This window comes from Nymphalis io, chromosome 8, assembly GCF_905147045.1.
Source record: "Nymphalis io chromosome 8, ilAglIoxx1.1, whole genome shotgun sequence".
NCBI lineage: Eukaryota > Metazoa > Arthropoda > Insecta > Lepidoptera > Nymphalidae > Nymphalis > Nymphalis io.
The window spans coordinates 13,531,247-13,549,920 of NC_065895.1; the positions used below are offsets into that span (position 1 = coordinate 13,531,247).

Sequence of the window (18,674 nt, forward strand, 5' to 3'; positions counted from 1 at the left end):
GTTCTCTATGCAATAAGTGATCATTTGATTGACAGCTGACGTTGACTGCGAAATGCGAAATAACCTTAATTTTAACTCATATTGACAGTAATCAAGTTAGTACGAAAAACAAAACAATTGTATCAATAATTTTAAAACATATGTAAAACATGAAGGTGTCTGTAAAGCAAATATATACATCAGTAGCATGTAATCGTGTTCCAGAAATTGTTGACTGGAATAGAGAAGGTTTTATTTGCTATGGTGCTTCAAATGCAGTAGTTATTTACGACACGGTAAAAACTTATAACCTATTTTGAATTGTTAGCCTTATTTTTTATAAAATATTAAAATGTAAAGCCTGTATTAATTAAACGAATATTTTTTTTTAGAATGCTAAGGGTCAAGATCCCCTTAAAGTTTTAAGTCACCACCGCTCAAGAGTAAACTCAGTTAAATGGCTGCAGAAATCGGATAGTTGTATGGAACTATTGTCATGTTCTGCAGACAAAACAGCTGCTATTTGGACATTACACAATGGAACTTGGAAGGTGACCAGTCAGTTGACAGGTCATGATAATGGTGTGACTTGTATCAATGGGGTGTATCTTAATGGTGAAGATGATTTAATGGTGTATACAGGATCAATTGATTCAACAGTGAGAATCTGGGAACGGAAAAATGGTAAGTGTTATTATTCAAATTTTAAAATTGTTTCAATATTGTACTTCATTAGGTAGACAAAAACTATTTTAAAATGACATAAATAATACTTGAATGTAATGCTATAGTTTAATTGGATATTTTGTAACATTTCAATTATTCTTAAATGCTCAAATGAAAGTGTAACAAACAAACTCACTTTTGTTTTTATTTTAAAGTAATAAATAAATATCATTACTCTTTAGAATATTTAAATATATTTTCTGACAATAGTGTGGAAAATTATTATTGTATATTCCCTAAAACAACAGAACACCTTGTTAATGCCTCTTTTTGGAGCTTGTTTCACCATGCTTTTCCAAATTGGATTGGTCGATGGTGGTGCATACTCAAGTGACAGACTATTCTCACAATATTTTTCTTTAAAACTGAACAAGGGATTAATTATAAACACAATTTATGCACATGCTGACACAAAGACATCTGTCTGCATTTGAACTTACATTATTTGGTTAAGATACATATGTTCTGTCCATTAGGATATCTCTCATATGTTTACTGGTAGTAGGCCTTTGTGCAAGCTCGTCTGGGTAGGTACTACCCACTCATTAGATATTCTACCGCAAAACAGCAGTACTTGGTATTGTTGTGATCTGGTTTGAAGGATGAGTGAGCCAGTGTAATTACAGGCACAAGGGACATAACATCTTAGTTACTAAGGTTGGTCGCGCATTGGCGATGGTGAACATTCCTTACAATGCCAATGTCTATGGGCATTGGTGACATACCCCCAGGTGGTCCATATGCTTGTCTGCCTACCTATACTATAAAAAAAATGTTTTTTATAAAGTAAATATGGATAATGCTCAACTAAAATGTTTTGATTCCATAAATTATACTTAATAATTACTCCTTCATTTTATTGTTTAAATGCTGTCAAACTATTTAAAGACAAAGTACAAACAACATATTTATACATCTGTAATAATATTTTTGCCCCTATTTTTCAGGAACAACAACACATAAACAGACAATCAATCTCCATTCTGGACTCTGTCTTACACTCCATGCACATATTTTGCCTATTACTAATAAACCAATTCTGTTCTGTGCTCTTGATGATCACAAAATACACATATTCAGTGAAGAAGATGAATATCATAGAGTTCACATATTGATTGGTCATGAAGATTGGGTTAGAGGATTAGATGCCATCAATGTTGGTAAGTCAAAATAATACTTAGTCTATATAACAATATCAATATCATAAAGATTGAAAATTAGGGACCCAAAAATACATCCTTGTGATACACCTTTGATAATCTTAATATGATTAATACACTGACATTGCAGTGAAGTGTTGCAAGTGAAGTTTATTATGTTCAACTTTTTTTTTCAAATAAAGCTTATTGAATGAAATGGTTGAACGATAACTGCCTGTGAATGTCCCACTGCTGGGCTAATGCAGGAGGCTGCCTTTTTTTTTTTGAGAAGTATATTTGGAGTTTATTTCACTACATTGCTCCAATGCGGTTTGGTGGAATACACATGTGGCAGAATTTCAGTGATATCAGACACATTTGAGATGAATTATAATCACAAATTAAACACATGAAAATTCAGTGTTGCTTGCCTGGGTTTTTTTTTTTTTTTTATAGAATAGGAAGGTGGACGAGCATATTGGCCACCTGATGGTAAGTGGTCACCAAACGCCCTTAGACATTGGCATTGTAAGAAATGTCAACCATTGCTTATAGCCAATGCGCCACCAACCTTGGGAACTAAGATTTTATGTCCCTTGTGCCTGTAATTACACTGGCTCACTCACCCTTCAAACCGGAACACAACAATATCAAGTACTGCTGTTTTGCGGTAGAATATCAAACCCATGATCATCGGTTAAGATTCACATGTTCTTACCACTGGGCCATCTTGGCGTCTGATGGCTGAATATCATGATAAAATATTATGCTACTAAGTTTAGTTCCACTTACTAAACTTTTATGGTCAACATTCTCCTATCTATTTTCACAAGGCTTAACTATATAATTACTTAAGATTTTATTATTATTTGCAGATGACAATACTATAATGCTTGCATCAGCCTCACAAGACACCTACATCCGCCTCTGGCGCATTCAGTGTCATGAAGAGAAGCAAGTGAAAGGAATCAAAGTTGAGGAGAAAGTGTTTAAAGCATATGGGATAACATGGTCAGTTAAATTAGATGCTGTTCTGGCAGGTCATGAAGGCTGGGTATATGGAATACAGTGGCAGAAGGTTCTGGATAAAGGTAAATTACGCTTACGGTTTACGCTTCTACCAATGTGATTGTAAAAACATTTGTTACACAAAAACAATGTCATTTGTTATTTGCCTTTTGTATACAATCACAAAGTTAACTAATTTAGTAGTAAACATTAAGAGTGCGTCAACTAGCTCACTTGCCAGAACAATAAAAGATTGTGGTCTCAATGACAGTGGCTCCCTCTTGCTATATCGCTTGTGATATAAACGTTAGGTACCGGTATTATTATAACAAAATCACTCTCAACTTCCGTAACGTAATACATTTTGTAAATCAAATGTGACCTTGAAATAATCAGCATGTTTTATCATTTCCAGCAAATGATCAGCCGATCTATCGACTCCTTTCCTCATCGCTCGACAAAACCCTTATCATATGGCAACCGGAGAGTCATGGCGGTGCATGGGTAGAGAGTGTGCGGGTGGGAGAAGTGGGGGGAAATGGCCTAGGATTTTATGGAAGTCGATTTGGACAAGATGCATTCATGGGCCACGGTTACAATGGATCATTACATGTCTGGAAACTAGATAAGGTAATATTTTTTCTGTTTTAATATCGATATCAAACGAATTTGTGTGGCTTGATTGAATATTTGGTATATCTGTACATTAGTCGTAGGTTGTATGCTTCATCTTCTTTCATTTTGTACAAAAGTTGCTGGTATGCGTGAGACGTTGATAAATAGAAGAAAGAATTAGATAAATATAGTACACAAATGTTTATGGATGTCCAAACCTGAAATGATTCCGAGTCAACAAAGGAATAAACATATTGAAATGTCATAAGAGATATTTTACAATGACAGTTGACAATTCTTACGGGGATATAATTGTAAGGTTAATCAATAGATAAAAAAGGCGTCTCGGTCCGCAGTTATTTTCCCGCGGGCCGTGCTTTGGACAGTCCTGCATTGACTTACATACTTATCTCAAACAGGAAACCAATCAGTGGCATCCGTGTGTAGTTGTCGGGGGTCACTTCAACGGAGTCGAGGACATCAGATGGGAGGGTCAGGGCCGCTATCTCCTTAGTGTTTCATTGGACCAGACGACGAGGCTGCACGCGCCATGGAAAAGATCTGACGGTAAATATTTATGTATATTTTCATGGCAAATCATGTTCATGCAGCTACTAAAAATTAAAACATTGTGACAAATGCGTTATATTTTTTTAACAGTAATTAACATCAAACTATTTATGAGCGGTTCCTACTCGAATAAGTTGGATGGATGGATTTTTGTGTACTTTTTAGGAATCAAAAAATTATTTACTCACTCGTTCAAGTAATAGAATTAAAGTAAAGATAAAATCGGCTAGGAACGTAAGCTGTCCTATATATAAGCGTATATATAATTATTTGCCGAATGAGATACATAGCCAACTAAATACGTACGGTACGAACATCGGGCGGCGGCAGGCGCGGGCGCGGAGTGGCACGAGCTGTCCCGCGCGCAGCTGCACGGCTACGACGTGTGCGGCGCCGCGTCGCTGGCGCCCGCGCGCTTCGTGTCGGCCGCCGACGAGAAGGTGCTGCGCGTGTTCCGCGCGCCGCACAACTTCCTCGCCAACTTCGCGAACATCGTGGGGGAGCAGCTGCTCGGGGACGACGGCTCGGGTGAGTGACCCTCTCGGAGTCGGTCGGAGGGACAAAGTGATATAATTAAACGAATGGGTAAACCTAGTGGTTATATTTTATTTTAATAGCAATTTCCTTTATAAATGTAGGAATTCATTTATGAATATTAGAAATAAAAGCTTTAGCTTAGCTAGCAGGAGTGGGAATCGCGTTATTTACACTACTATTCGGTAAACATCAATTATATTAAGAAATAAATATATTAATTTAGTAAAAAGATTGAATTTAATCGATTGCTTTTACCTTTATAGGCCCCGAAGGAGCATCGGTCCCGTCTCTGGGTTTGTCCAATAAAGCTGTGTTCACCGGTGAGGAGCAGACGAACGGAGATGATAACGATGGATACTTCGTGCCCATTGAATTGAAAGGTACGCGGACACATTCAAAAATTACTCTAATATTAAACCAATTAATATGTTTATTAAATAGACTAGATTAATTGCATTAAATTTTGATAATAGTAATTAGTATTATTAGAAATTCTACTCTGTGATACATAGTCAAGTATTGATAGGCCTTGTTGCAAGCTCGTCTGGGTTATCGGATAGTTACAGCCTCATCAGTTATTACAATTTTAACCAATAATGTAAATACACTGTTGTGTGTTGTTTTTTCGGTTTGAAGCCAATGTAATCAAAAGCACGAGGGGCATAATATCTTAAGGTGGCTTCCCGTGGTGCGTGATTCTGTGGATTATCATTACGCATGGCCGACGGCATGCAGCTACGCACCGCACCAAAGCTCATCTATGTCGGTGATAATTGCAGTAAATATAGTCGTCGTGTAAGCTTCGATATTCTCCATAGAGCCGCCGACGGAGGAGACCCTGATGCAGAACACGCTGTGGCCGGAGACGCATAAGCTGTACGGGCACGGCTACGAGGTGCACTGCGTCGACGCGACCGCCGACGGCGCGCTGCTCGCCTCCGCCGCGCGCGCCGCGCACCCGTCGCACGCCGCCGTGCTGCTCTGGTGAGTGCAGCCACACTGCGCCGCGCACCCGTCGCACGCCGCCGTGCTGCTCTGGTGAGTGCAGCCACACTGCGCCGCGCACCCGTCGCACGCCGCCGTGCTGCTCTGGTGAGTGCAGCCACACTGCGCCGCGCACCCGTCGCACGCCGCCGTGCTGCTCTGGTGAGTGCAGCCACACTGCGCCGCGCACCCGTCGCACGCCGCCGTGCTGCTCTGGTGAGTGCAGCCACACTGCGCCGCGCACCCGTCGCACGCCGCCGTGCTGCTCTGGTGAGTGCAGCCACACTGCGCCGCGCACCCGTCGCACGCCGCCGTGCTGCTCTGGTGAGTGCAGCCACACTGCGCCGCGCACCCGTCGCACGCCGCCGTGCTGCTCTGGTGAGTGCAGCCACACTGCGCCGCGCACCCGTCGCACGCCGCCGTGCTGCTCTGGTGAGTGCAGCCACACTGCGCCGCGCACCCGTCGCACGCCGCCGTGCTGCTCTGGTGAGTGCAGCCACACTGCGCCGCGCACCCGTCGCACGCCGCCGTGCTGCTCTGGTGAGTGCAGCCACACTGCGCCGCGCACCCGTCGCACGCCGCCGTGCTGCTCTGGTGAGTGCAGCCACACTGCGCCGCGCACGCGTCGCACGCCGCCGTGCTGCTCTGGTGAGTGCAGCCACACTGCGCCGCGCACCCGTCGCACGCCGCCGTGCTGCTCTGGTGAGTGCAGCCACACTGCGCCGCGCACCCGTCGCACGCCGCCGTGCTGCTCTGGTGAGTGCAGCCACACTGCGCCGCGCACCCGTCGCACGCCGCCGTGCTGCTCTGGTGAGTGCAGCCACACTGCGCCGCGCACCCGTCGCACGCCGCCGTGCTGCTCTGGTGAGTGCAGCCACACTGCGCCGCGCACCCGTCGCACGCCGCCGTGCTGCTCTGGTGAGTGCAGCCACACTGCGCCGCGCACCCGTCGCACGCCGCCGTGCTGCTCTGGTGAGTGCAGCCACACTGCGCCGCGCACGCGTCGCACGCCGCCGTGCTGCTCTGGTGAGTGCAGCCACACTGCGCCGCGCACCCGTCGCACGCCGCCGTGCTGCTCTGGTGAGTGCAGCCACACTGCGCCGCGCACGCGTCGCACGCCGCCGTGCTGCTCTGGTGAGTGCAGCCACACTGCGCCGCGCACCCGTCGCACGCCGCCGTGCTGCTCTGGTGAGTGCAGCCACACTGCGCCGCGCACCCGTCGCACGCCGCCGTGCTGCTCTGGTGAGTGCAGCCACACTGCGCCGCGCACCCGTCGCACGCCGCCGTGCTGCTCTGGTGAGTGCAGCCACACTGCGCCGCGCACCCGTCGCACGCCGCCGTGCTGCTCTGGTGAGTGCAGCCACACTGCGCCGCGCACCCGTCGCACGCCGCCGTGCTGCTCTGGTGAGTGCAGCCACACTGCGCCGCGCACGCGTCGCACGCCGCCGTGCTGCTCTGGTGAGTGCAGCCACACTGCGCCGCGCACCCGTCGCACGCCGCCGTGCTGCTCTGGTGAGTGCAGCCACACTGCGCCGCGCACGCGTCGCACGCCGCCGTGCTGCTCTGGTGAGTGCAGCCACACTGCGCCGCGCACCCGTCGCACGCCGATGACGTTCTGCTCACGGAGACACACCGCGCCGCCCTACTCCGGCTTGACATTGCATTCAATTGTAGACGATTTTTTTTTTTTTTATATTCGCCGGTAGGGCAAATGACTCTACTCCACCTGATGGTAAGTGGTAGTAGAGTCCAAACGCGACGACGGCCAGTACAGACGGGAAAAACGTTCTGCACTAGCCGCCATCGCCTTGCCGGCCCGCAAGATGCCTCTTCACGCCTCGTTTGAAGGAACCCGGGTTGTAAAAGGAGGGGAACACGTGAGTTGGTAAGGAATTCCATTTTTTGGAAGTGCGACAAAGAAAGGAGTTGCCAAATTTCTTTGTTCGCGATGGAATTGATGTCACAGTAAGACGGTGACATCGAGAACCAGCTCGCGTGGACTTAAGAAGGAAGGGGGAAGCAGGAATTAGAGAGAATAATTCATCAGAGCACTCGCCGTGATACAGTCGATAGAAAGCGCTCAGTGCTGCTATCTCACGACGCAATTGTAAAGGTTCAAGGGTGTTTGTGACCTTTACGTCGCCAATAATGCGTACGGCACGTCGCTGCAACCGGTCCAAGGCCTCAAGTAGGTACTTAGCGGAGCCATCCCAAAGGTGCGAGCAATATTCCACGCAAGACCGTACCTGTGTTTTTTTTTTCGATAAAGTGACATGTGTAATCAGTATCATTAATAGATACGACGAATTCGTCAATCGGAATCGTTTTAAAAAAACTAGGCAAGCGTGCTACATCCTAGACCGTGTCGATGCTTAACATCAGGCAAGTCAACGGGCAAACGCTGGCCTATTAAGAGTAAAAAAATAATCGATATGTTGCTAATTGCTTCATTGCTTCGCAGGAGTAAGGGTGTGTATAACCGTTTTTTTACTAAGATTCGTAATTGTCAGGGACACTTCGACCTGGCACCAGATACAGAAGTTAGAGTCGCACAACCTGACGGTGACTCAGCTGGCTTTCTCTCCGGACGGCCAACGTCTGCTCTCGGTGTCGCGCGATCGAAGATGGACCGTATTTCAGAGGAAACAAGATTCAAATTTATTCGAGATAGCCGCCAGCACGGACAAGACCAACGGTGTCCACACGAGGATCATTTGGTGTTGTGCGTGGGCGTGGGATGGGTCTGTGTTTGGGACCGGTTCCAGAGATGGAAAGGTTAGTCCGTCATTAAAAATCCTCAATCGTTTAGATTGCGACATTGGCCTTGAAATAATACAATTCATAAGAAATTGAGCTATAGGTATGCTTTTGTCAATTGTGATGAAGTAGGACAGGGTCAACAGACACAATATACAGGATAAACAGGACAGTGTCTGTAAATAATGTGTTTTCTTCCTTCAAATATAAATTTAATGATAATAATAATAATAATAATATCCTGGGACATTTTTCACACACGGCCATCTGATCCCAAATTAAGCTTATACAAAGCTTGTGCTATGGAAACCAGACAACTGATATACTACGTATCCTACTTTTCTTTTGTAAATACATACTCATATAGATAATTACACCCAGACTCAGGACAAACAGACATGTTCATGCACACAAATGTCTGTCCTGGGTGGGAATCGAACCCACAACCTTCGGCGTAAAAGGCAAGTATCTACCAACTACGCCAACCAGCTCGGAGTGATGGATGAAAGAGAGAAATTAAATTATACAAAAACCTCTAAATAACTTATATTTTTATTAAGCGATTTTATTAGGGCTGGTATTACTCAACTTTTTTCTCTTATAGGTTTGTGTCTGGTCAAAGACAGACTCGACAAGCGATTCTTCGCTTAAAGACTATAGTTTAGTAGGTGAGTACTAATATCTGAAAATATTATTTATATATATATAACATAAATTGCTTATTCGTTTGAAAAACCTCGTTATAAGCTGTACATCAAAATATTGTGTTTGAGCTCTTTAATAGTCAAAATGAATAAAGAAAATAAAAACATAATTGCAGGAAATCCGCTAGAACTACCCAACACGTCGATAACGGCGCTAGCGTTCGCTCCACTAAAACGGGAGACTCAGATACTAGCCACCGGTTTCGAATCCGGCGTCATCCGGATATACAACTTCGACAGCACTTGGAGTTTACTACATGAACTAGATAACAGGTGAATATCATTTTTATTTCTCTCTAATTGTTTTCATTGTAAGAAATGTTAACAATCGCTTACATCGCCAATGCGCCACCAAGCTTGGGAACTACGATGTTATGCCCCTTGTGCCTGTAATTACACTGGCTCACTCACCCTTCAAACCGGAACACAACAATACCAAGTACTGCTGTTTTGCGGTAGAATATCTGATGAGTCGGTGGTACCTACCCAGACAAACTTGCACGAAGCCCTACCACCAGCTATATGAATATAAATGAATGTGTAACTCCTTACTACAAGATATAATCTTAATCCTATTCTCTGAAAAGGTTAAAATAAGCATATATTGTTTCAGTGCGGCGCATCATCTAACTGTAAAGAGATTGTTCTTCAGGCCTCCCCGGGACGAGGCGAACAAGGATTTGTACCTGGCGAGCTGCGGCAGTGATTGTTTTGTTAGAATAAACAACATCATTATTACATAAAAATATATTTTGTTAATTTTAAAACCTTTATAATTTCCAAGACACCTCGTATGTGTATTTATTTGTTGTGTAAAAAGTTAGCAATCTCTACATATATAGCGAAATACCACTCATCACGAGATCTCCTAAACCATCCGCTCGATTGGCCTAAAAGTCGGTTACTCCTTCTCCGACTTAGAGGGACACTAAAAACGGATTTTTCGCAAATCCTATCCAAAACACATTTTTCTTATTATGTACGCGTACCAAGCCGGGACGATTAGCTAATGAAAGAAAAAAGATAAATTGATCAAACGATAGTAAAAAAAAATCCTGACATTATATACATTTTTCGTGGCAGTAATTTTTTTTCTCATATGCAGATTTCATGTCGCTGAATGTTTATAATTTGATGAATAAGATACCTTATGGTTTTTACTGTCTTAGTGTTATATTTACTTTTCATTGTTATTAAAAAAAGGTTAAACATTTCTATGGCGTAATTTCGAAGGAACCAAGTTGCCATACTCGTGATAGAAAAAAATCACTAAACAAATACTTTTAGTTAGTTAGTTAGTAACAGCCTGTTAATGTCCCACTGCTGGGTTAAGGCCTCCTCTCCCTTTTGAGGAGAAGGTTTGGAGCTTATTCTACCACGCTGCTCCAATGCGGGTTGGTAGAATACACATGTGGCATAATTTCAATGAAATTAGACACATGCAGGTTTCCTCACGATGTTTTCCTTCACCGTCAAGCACGAGATGAATTATAAACACAAATTAAGCACATGATAATTCAGTGGTGCTTGCCCGGGTTTGAACCCACGATCATCGGTTAAGATGCACGCGTTCTAACCACTAGGCCATCTCTGCTTTTTCAAATGGGGGTCCTGGTCTCCTCGGTAAGTCGTATATACGTGTCAAAACGTATATACGACATGGGATGATTTCACTTTGACCAAATACTTTTAAGTTAAATAAAATCCAAATTAAAATAAAACGAGTAATTATTTTTATTAAGAATATAATTCATATAGTCTTCAAATTTAACAGCATGCTGCATCTATAAAGCACAATTATTATGATAAAATATCAACTTCACAAATATATAACTATAAAATATTGAAAGCACATTTAATGTTATAAATTCTTAATTTCTATACAACAACAAATCCTTAATGATATTATAAAAATATTACAAAAGTACACTATGTATTAATTTCCTCGTATTTTTTCAATTATGTGGTAACACTGAGATCTACAGATTTTACCTAATATATCTTAAAATATCAATAAAAGTAATCATTTTTATCATTAATTAATATATCTAGTACTAGAAAACACTTGATAAAATGTTGTATAAAATGTTTGATTGGCCAATACATACAACTGTACTGATAGAAAGTATATAGAAATATATTTTTGTGCTAGAAACGTTTCACTCAAACGTTATATATATATATAGTTCACTTCAATAATGCATCATCATTATCCGAAATAGTCCACTGCTGGACATGACCTCTTCCATGCTTTATATAATTTTCATCAGGAAGGCTATTATAGTTGTTTATTATTTTTTGTATATACTAATACAATTTGTACAAATTTATACAAAACGGAAACTATAAATATATTTTAGGAGTCAATATAATACAAAATAATAGTTTTTTGTTACCTATAAATTTGAGGTACTTTTTACATTGCTTTGTTTACAATTAAGGCAAAAAATTGTCAAAATGGCGCTCGTTTATGTGAGCACCTAATACCGTTCATGTATCGATAGGCTTATACGAGTCTCACAGAATGAATGACGTCATTACAAACATTACCAATAATAAAATGTATTGCAAGTTTTAGTTTGATAAATTAAAAAGTTATATAATGGATTTTACGAAGTCGGTTTACTACGTAACATTTTTTACAAATTTATTATATGTGGTTATTCCGTATAACGAAGATCACACACTACAAATGTCAGGTAACGAGTTGTGTCGTTATAGATACGATATCGTTATCGAATCCTGATAACGACAATAACGAAATATGCTATCAACAAATACATAACAATATTTTTTAATTTACATTCATATGACGCTTTAAGATTGGCATATACTTAACAATATACCCATCGATTAATATTTCCCATAGCTATTCTGATGAATGTAACTTAATATAGCACCTTGTTCATCTACAAGTGATATAAAAAATGAAAAAGTTTCATTTTTATTTTTCAGAACTGTTTATTTTATTTCCGTGTTCTCAAAAAGGCTATTAGCCTATATATATAGCTCTTAATTTTGGTATTCAAAAAACAATGGACTGCCAGATTTTTGAGTAGTATTGATTGTATAAGCAATGTTAAGCTTATATTATTAGCACATATATTTTTTTAAATGATTTGCTTACAGTGACACTTAAAGAGTTACATCATTTCCAGACAACCTCTATTGAAGATTGAACTAGGAAAAAACTTTTTTTGTTCTTCAAGGAAAATTATAAATTTAACAATTATTTCGTTATATTTAACTATGATTTATTTATCATAACAATACATTACTGTAAAAATATTAATATTTTTTACATAAAAGTATATAACTTGATTTTACATAATTTTTAAAAAGTCATAAAATAGCAAAAATATTTTCATTATAAATATTGAACACTTAATATATAATATATGTAACAAATAGTAACTCAGTTACGCAACCTGTACATATATATACTTGTACGATTTATATACACTAAGATAACATTTTTTATATAAATATATATTTTTTATTTATAGCACGAAGGCAGACCAGCAAATGGACCACCCGACAGTACATGGTACATCATTAAAAGACACTGTAAAATATATAAATCCTAATCATCAATGTAGCACCAAATGGGACTGAAGCTGTTATGTTCTTTGACAATCATTCAATTCATTCGCTCTTCAAACCAGAGAACAACACTACCAACTATAGATGATTTTTGAAATAAATTTAGAGTTGTAGAAATATCAAGTTATTCTAAGTTTTGGATGAAGGTAGTGGGTATATGGCTATTGTGAAATATCCCTTATAGTATGTTTAAACTTTAAATGAAGAAATATCATTGTATTATACTCATTATTTGCAAAATCTCACCTTGTAGTCAAGGTATTCTCTTTAACAAATCAACTGTATCGCCTTTCTCAGGGTCGATTACATTACAACAAAATTACTCCTTTTGACCATTTTCCTTGTCTCAGTTCTCGACAGCAATAGCTTTTTTGTGTTTCTTGCCTCTAAAGGTATTGATAATTTTTCTGAACGGTCCAGATTTCTTCTTCTTCCCTTCGCTGGATTGGCTTGTATTGCTTAAGGACTTTGTTTCATAAGAATTAGCATAGTCCACTTGTAGATGGTATAAATCGGTCATGCTAGATGTGTCAGTAGGCACACTTGGTAGAGCAAGTTGATGTTCTTTGTAACCATTGACTTTTTGGTATCCATTATTGAGGCCTCGTGATAGTTCAGCAATATTCATTGCAGAGTGCGTTGAACTGGCACTGTTTAATCTAGAAATAGATTAGCACAGTAATTAATAAACAGTACACTAAGTACACTTTACAAATCTCTAATAAATTTTACTTTTAAACAAAGTATAAGACATTATTATTTTCAATTATAGCCACATTAGATACAACTCCGTTGAAACAAAACAAATAAGGGGGGTAATAACCCAAATATAGGGATTTAGCTGAAGATTGCACATTTAGTTCTTAGGGCTTAAAACTAATAATATTCTCTTCTTAAGGTTCACTTTAAGAAGTACAAGATTGAATATTGTTTGTAAATATATATTAATTTAACAGAAAAGTATACTTATATGTATACATACGAAAATATATTTATATGATATATTAAAAACACATGATACTATATCAATCTGTTTTATAAGCTCAATTGTAATAATAATAATAAATAAATATTGTTGTTGTTGTCGTGAGGAAACATGTATAAAATTCTGCCACCTGTATTACTCATGAAATTACACTTAACATGTGTAGAAGGCCATTATTTATTCAATTGTTTTTTAATAGAATAAAAAGGTTATTCTGTATCTATCGACAGCTACCTTAAAAGACTTGATAATAATAACTATCAAAATAGGGACTTTAGGCGTAATTTACACCAAGGTGTCATGTACGGTGGTCTTAGATGATTTAAAGGAAGTGGAATTATATGCACACCTCGGCGTATCGACGATGCGCAGCGACTGCGAGAGGCGCTCCCAGAAGTTGTAGAAAGAGTGCGGTCCCGGCTCGCTGTAGCGCAGGCTGTGGTAGTGCGCGATGTGGTCGGGCAGCACGCAGTGGCGATACATCACCGGGATCATCTTGCTCTGTCGCTTGCCTGGCGGGGGACAGAAATTACGCTCAGAAAATCGTGACATTCTTAATTATGTCAAGTTAAATTGTTCGAAATCTGTTTTTGACATACTTATAGCGTCTGCTTGTGCCAGGTTCATGCAGAAATTAATAGCGGGGCTACGCAGGAAATCCGGCGAGTAGATCAGCACGATGTAGCGGCAGCGTTCTGAGATAAGTCGCGACACGGGCTGGAACTGAGTCGCGTGTCCCGCCACCAGGTCCTCCTCTGTACATATCTGGAAACAGATGTTCAGATTATTTTTTTCTTACATAAATATTAAATCATAATAAAGGTAGAATACCATATAAAACAATTATTTTAAATATTTGAATTCATAAATAAACTTTACTTATAATAAAAATTTACCTTAAAACCCTCACTTCTCATTCGAATAAGCAGTTCATCAACGAAATCCTTATCTTCTTTAGCGTAGAGTACATAAGCATGATACCTCTGTGGTTGGCCAAACAGCTTATCATCATATGTGATGATATCTTCATCGCTGCCGTCCACAGCCACAACCACCTGGTTGTTATTAGTTTGATTTCTTGAAACTGAAATTAATTAGTAATTCTTTAAACATTTATTACTTTATCAGTGTTAAAACTTATTTGAATTAGAACAATTTCTGAATTGATATTTGCAATTTATTTTGTTGAGTTTTATGTAAATTGAATTACAAAATACGTAAACAATGTATATAATATCTTTCTATTATAATTATAGGTACGGAAGTGTGGTAGTTGGTTTAATTTATATTTTGATAAATGTGATTTCTCATATAGGTAGGCCACATTTATTCCATGACAATGTATTGAGGCAAAATATAGTTCAATTCTGGTAAAAATATTTTTTTTCTTAATATTGAATATGATGGTTACATAGAAATACCAAGCTGAGATAAAACTGTCTGAAGACCTCATTCTGACAAGTTTTATCACATAATAAAATTGATTACCTTAGGATTACAAGCAAATTAAAAAAAAAGTGAAATACTAAAATACAAATTTTGGAACAATTTAAGCCAGTTATTTATCAAAATGAGAACACAATCTAATATTAATTAGATAATTATCTTCTAAAATATTAATTACACTGTCAACTTATTTTTATCAAATTATTTTTTATATTTGATGACTTTTTAACAGATAAGTAATTTTTGAATAAGCACATTAATATTTCCATATCAAACAAAACAATTTGTAATAAATAAATAAAAAATTTGGATATCCTAAGTGTAATAATTTGTACTCAAATGTTGCCTGGAAAAAAAACCAAGAATGCAATATAATATTTGATATATCTCAATGTGTATAAAAATCAATATTAAAAAAATAATATGTAAATAAATGCACCATAGTTTTCTAGCAATTTTTTGAAATAATTTCTCTGGCAAGAACCGTCCATCTATAACTTGCAAATATCCAAACCATAGTGAAGAGCTGCAAGCTGGACTACTCTCACTATACATAAAAATTTAGAAGAAACTAAATAAATTAATACATACATGTATTACAAATTAATACATAAACTTATTATTAGATATTAATTTATGATATTTTTTAAACTTTTAATTTCTACTGTTCGGCAATTTCATTCGATAATTTTAAATCATTTGCAGATTCTTCTCAGGTTTGGGAAATTCCTTTATCAAACCCATGTTTTTTGTTTCGACTATGAAGAAATATGTGTAATGTTTTGTTTAATGCAAACTGTCATTTTGAAGTAAATTATCAAATAACAAACCTATCAGTTTTTCTTCTCTAGCCAGCACAAGTAAGTCTTCATAAACATCATATCTGTCTAATATTTGAAGGTAATCTAAAAGGCGGCCAACCATAGCTGTTCCATCATTAAATTTTGTCCATACATCTAGGACCTTAGCTGTTTTGTCCTGACAGTCATTTAAAGTCGCTGCTTCTTCAGTTGATATATTTGCGAGTGATGCCAGACCCCTCCAGTCTCTGATAAATACAATTATATATAAAAAACACTCACAAGTAATTCAAATTCCATTCAATTATTAAATATTGTTAATATTATTTACTATTTATTTAGTTAGAACAAAGGCTAGCAAGGTGCACCAGGTCACATATATGTGCGTCAACAATTAAACATTACCATTATTTTAATATGTATTTGAGGTTATTGTTTAAGAACCAAACCAGCTTCATAAATTTAATGGACATTTTCCATATAGGGAATATTATAAAGCGGCACTTATTACCCTATGTATTTATAGCTTCAAATATTTATTTTTCAATCACAACAAAAATCCAAGTTCTTATCAAAAATATGATAAGTTATTTTGTTTTATAAATGTGTAATTATTTAAATCTACTTGATTAAATAAGATTTTATTTAACATACTGTTTTATTAAAATGGTCAGAATGTTTTAATTTATCATGTATGGAATTATTGTATTAAGTTTTTAATATATTGAATCATTATGGTATGCAATACAAACATTAGATAGTAAAAAAACATTTAACTTTTTAAGCGGTAAAAAGTTTATCCTTAAGTAAAATGTAAATACCTGTGTCGTGAAAGATGATCAGGTCCAACGATTGGCAAAACTTTTTTTGTATTTAAACGAGATGACAATAAATTTCGAGATTCATTTGTAAGTGCAGACAATGGCACGGTGTTAAGATCGATCATCATATTGCAGCCACTTTTAAAAACACTTCTATAACTCTCTTTCTGCTTTGTTTTGGCACACTTTCATTTCGCTACGTTTCGCGGAAACGCGAATAAAAAAATAGTACTAAATACTAATATTTTATGCTTATTGTAGTCTGTGTATAAATGCTAGTGCTAGTCAAGTCAAGTTAATATTATGATGTCTGTAGTGTTGTCCTATTGCAGCTATCTATACAAATTGTAAAACACTATTAAATTGTAAAAAATAAAAAACTTAAAAAAGAATTTAAGTTTTTTATTCCCATTTCAAACTTTTTTTTGTAGTTAATCTGTAAAAAATATCAAATTGCGGATGACTTATTTTGCGTTTTTAAAGTGTATAGTTATGAAGTTGGTAGTATTGACTTTGTCGTTACTAAAAATATTACACAAGACAAGCCGCGAAAATTAAATGAATACCTAATAATGTTCGCAGGTACACCAAATAACGAAATAAAAGAACGAATACGTAAGGGTTACTTTATTTAAAAAAAGTTAGAAGATAACAAATACAAATCTTATTGTTTCGGTAAAACATTTACAGTGTTATTGAGAAAAGCTAAGGAAAATATTCGATGTGTATTTTTTGTGGAAAAGTAGCTTCTAGTAAATAGCATCTTCTTAGTGATGCCAACTTGAGGGTTTTTCTCCAAACTGATGAAGATGTCCAAGAGTATATTTAGATCAGGTCTATTATTCAAGTTTTTTTTTTTCTTATATACAATTTATATTAAGCCTCGAATGCAATCAACAAACTAAACTAAATATAAACTCCAAGCTATAATGTGGCTATAAATGAATTATTAAAAAACTATAATATATTGAGATTGAAATAATTACCTCAACGGTCAGGGTGCTTGTACAAGACGTAGGAGGCCCGGGCTTCGATTTCTGGTCACCGAATGAAAAATAAAAATCGTTTAATTTCATTGTTATAATGATTAATATTATTAGGTAATTAATTAGTATGTAAATGTGTAAAATGCACCCGCATAAATACAACAGCTATTTTATACTACTTGAATGTGTTTTAATCTGCATTTTAAATTACCTCTCAAACCAAGTGTACAACAAAAAATGTAGGGGTTCTTAATCGATATTTAGGGGAATTTGAAGTTGGTCCTAGGGGGAATATTCTGTAGGAGTTGGCATCACTGTCTTCTTGTAAATACCATGGCACAAACATTATATTGTTCTATATTCATGTTTAATTTCTATCTATAATAATCTGACACACAGATTATTTACTTAAAGATCAAATCATTTTACAAAAGCAGAGTATTTGTTTTAAAATTAAATAAAACGCCAGTTTAATCGTTTCCAATATTTTTATTTTTAAATTAGTGGCAGTGAAGTTTTTTCGAGATATTTATGTTACTAACGGAAACCGGTCTTTTCAGTCGTCGCTAAAAAATAATTAAAATTACATACAATCAAAGAGAGATTAATTTAGAAAATATATCGAAGTCATATAACAGTTTTTTTTAATAAAATAAATGAAATACAAAAACAAAAATGCACTTCCAGTTGCAGCATAACACTTCTTTACTGATTATAATTATGTCATTCATTCGCGTGTCACAATTGTCACATCTCTCTCGTTAATATACTTTGTCATCCATACCGAAATAAAAAAAATACAAAATTTTAAAAATGTAATATTACGTAATTAATAACACATGCACATACATTATAACGACATTTTTAACATTAAATATAGCAAAATTGTACATTAGGATTTAAAGACTTCGATATTAAAAAAAATATTTTACATATTTTGGCACGTGAACACTTGAAGTAATTGCAGATATACTAAAAGAAATAAAAATATAAACAACAAATCCTTTCTTTACC

At 37.5% G+C, this 18,674-nt stretch overlaps 2 protein-coding genes across 2 annotated transcripts; one reads left to right on the plus strand and one right to left on the minus strand.

Moving 5' to 3' along the window:
• The first annotated feature begins 88 nt into the window (after positions 1-88).
• On the plus strand, positions 89-9,805 carry LOC126769977 (elongator complex protein 2). The gene is made up of 13 exons (XM_050489053.1): positions 89-275; positions 372-663; positions 1,653-1,865; positions 2,720-2,935; positions 3,268-3,482; positions 3,887-4,034; positions 4,368-4,565; positions 4,838-4,954; positions 5,393-5,558; positions 8,069-8,333; positions 8,920-8,983; positions 9,136-9,292; positions 9,633-9,805. The coding sequence occupies exons 1-13, from the start codon at positions 150-152 to the stop codon at positions 9,760-9,762; spliced, it is 2,307 nt and encodes a 768-aa protein (XP_050345010.1). The 5' UTR covers positions 89-149; the 3' UTR covers positions 9,763-9,805.
• Positions 9,806-11,860: 2,055 nt separating this feature from the next.
• LOC126770038 (myeloid differentiation primary response protein MyD88) lies at positions 11,861-16,954 on the minus strand. The gene is made up of 6 exons (XM_050489176.1): positions 16,675-16,954; positions 15,884-16,101; positions 14,504-14,691; positions 14,207-14,372; positions 13,957-14,119; positions 11,861-13,281 (listed from the first exon to the last, which is right to left on the minus strand). Exons 1-6 carry the CDS (start codon positions 16,800-16,802, stop codon positions 12,969-12,971), a joined length of 1,176 nt encoding a protein of 391 aa, XP_050345133.1. The 5' UTR covers positions 16,803-16,954; the 3' UTR covers positions 11,861-12,968.
• Between the last annotated feature and the right edge of the window lie 1,720 nt (positions 16,955-18,674).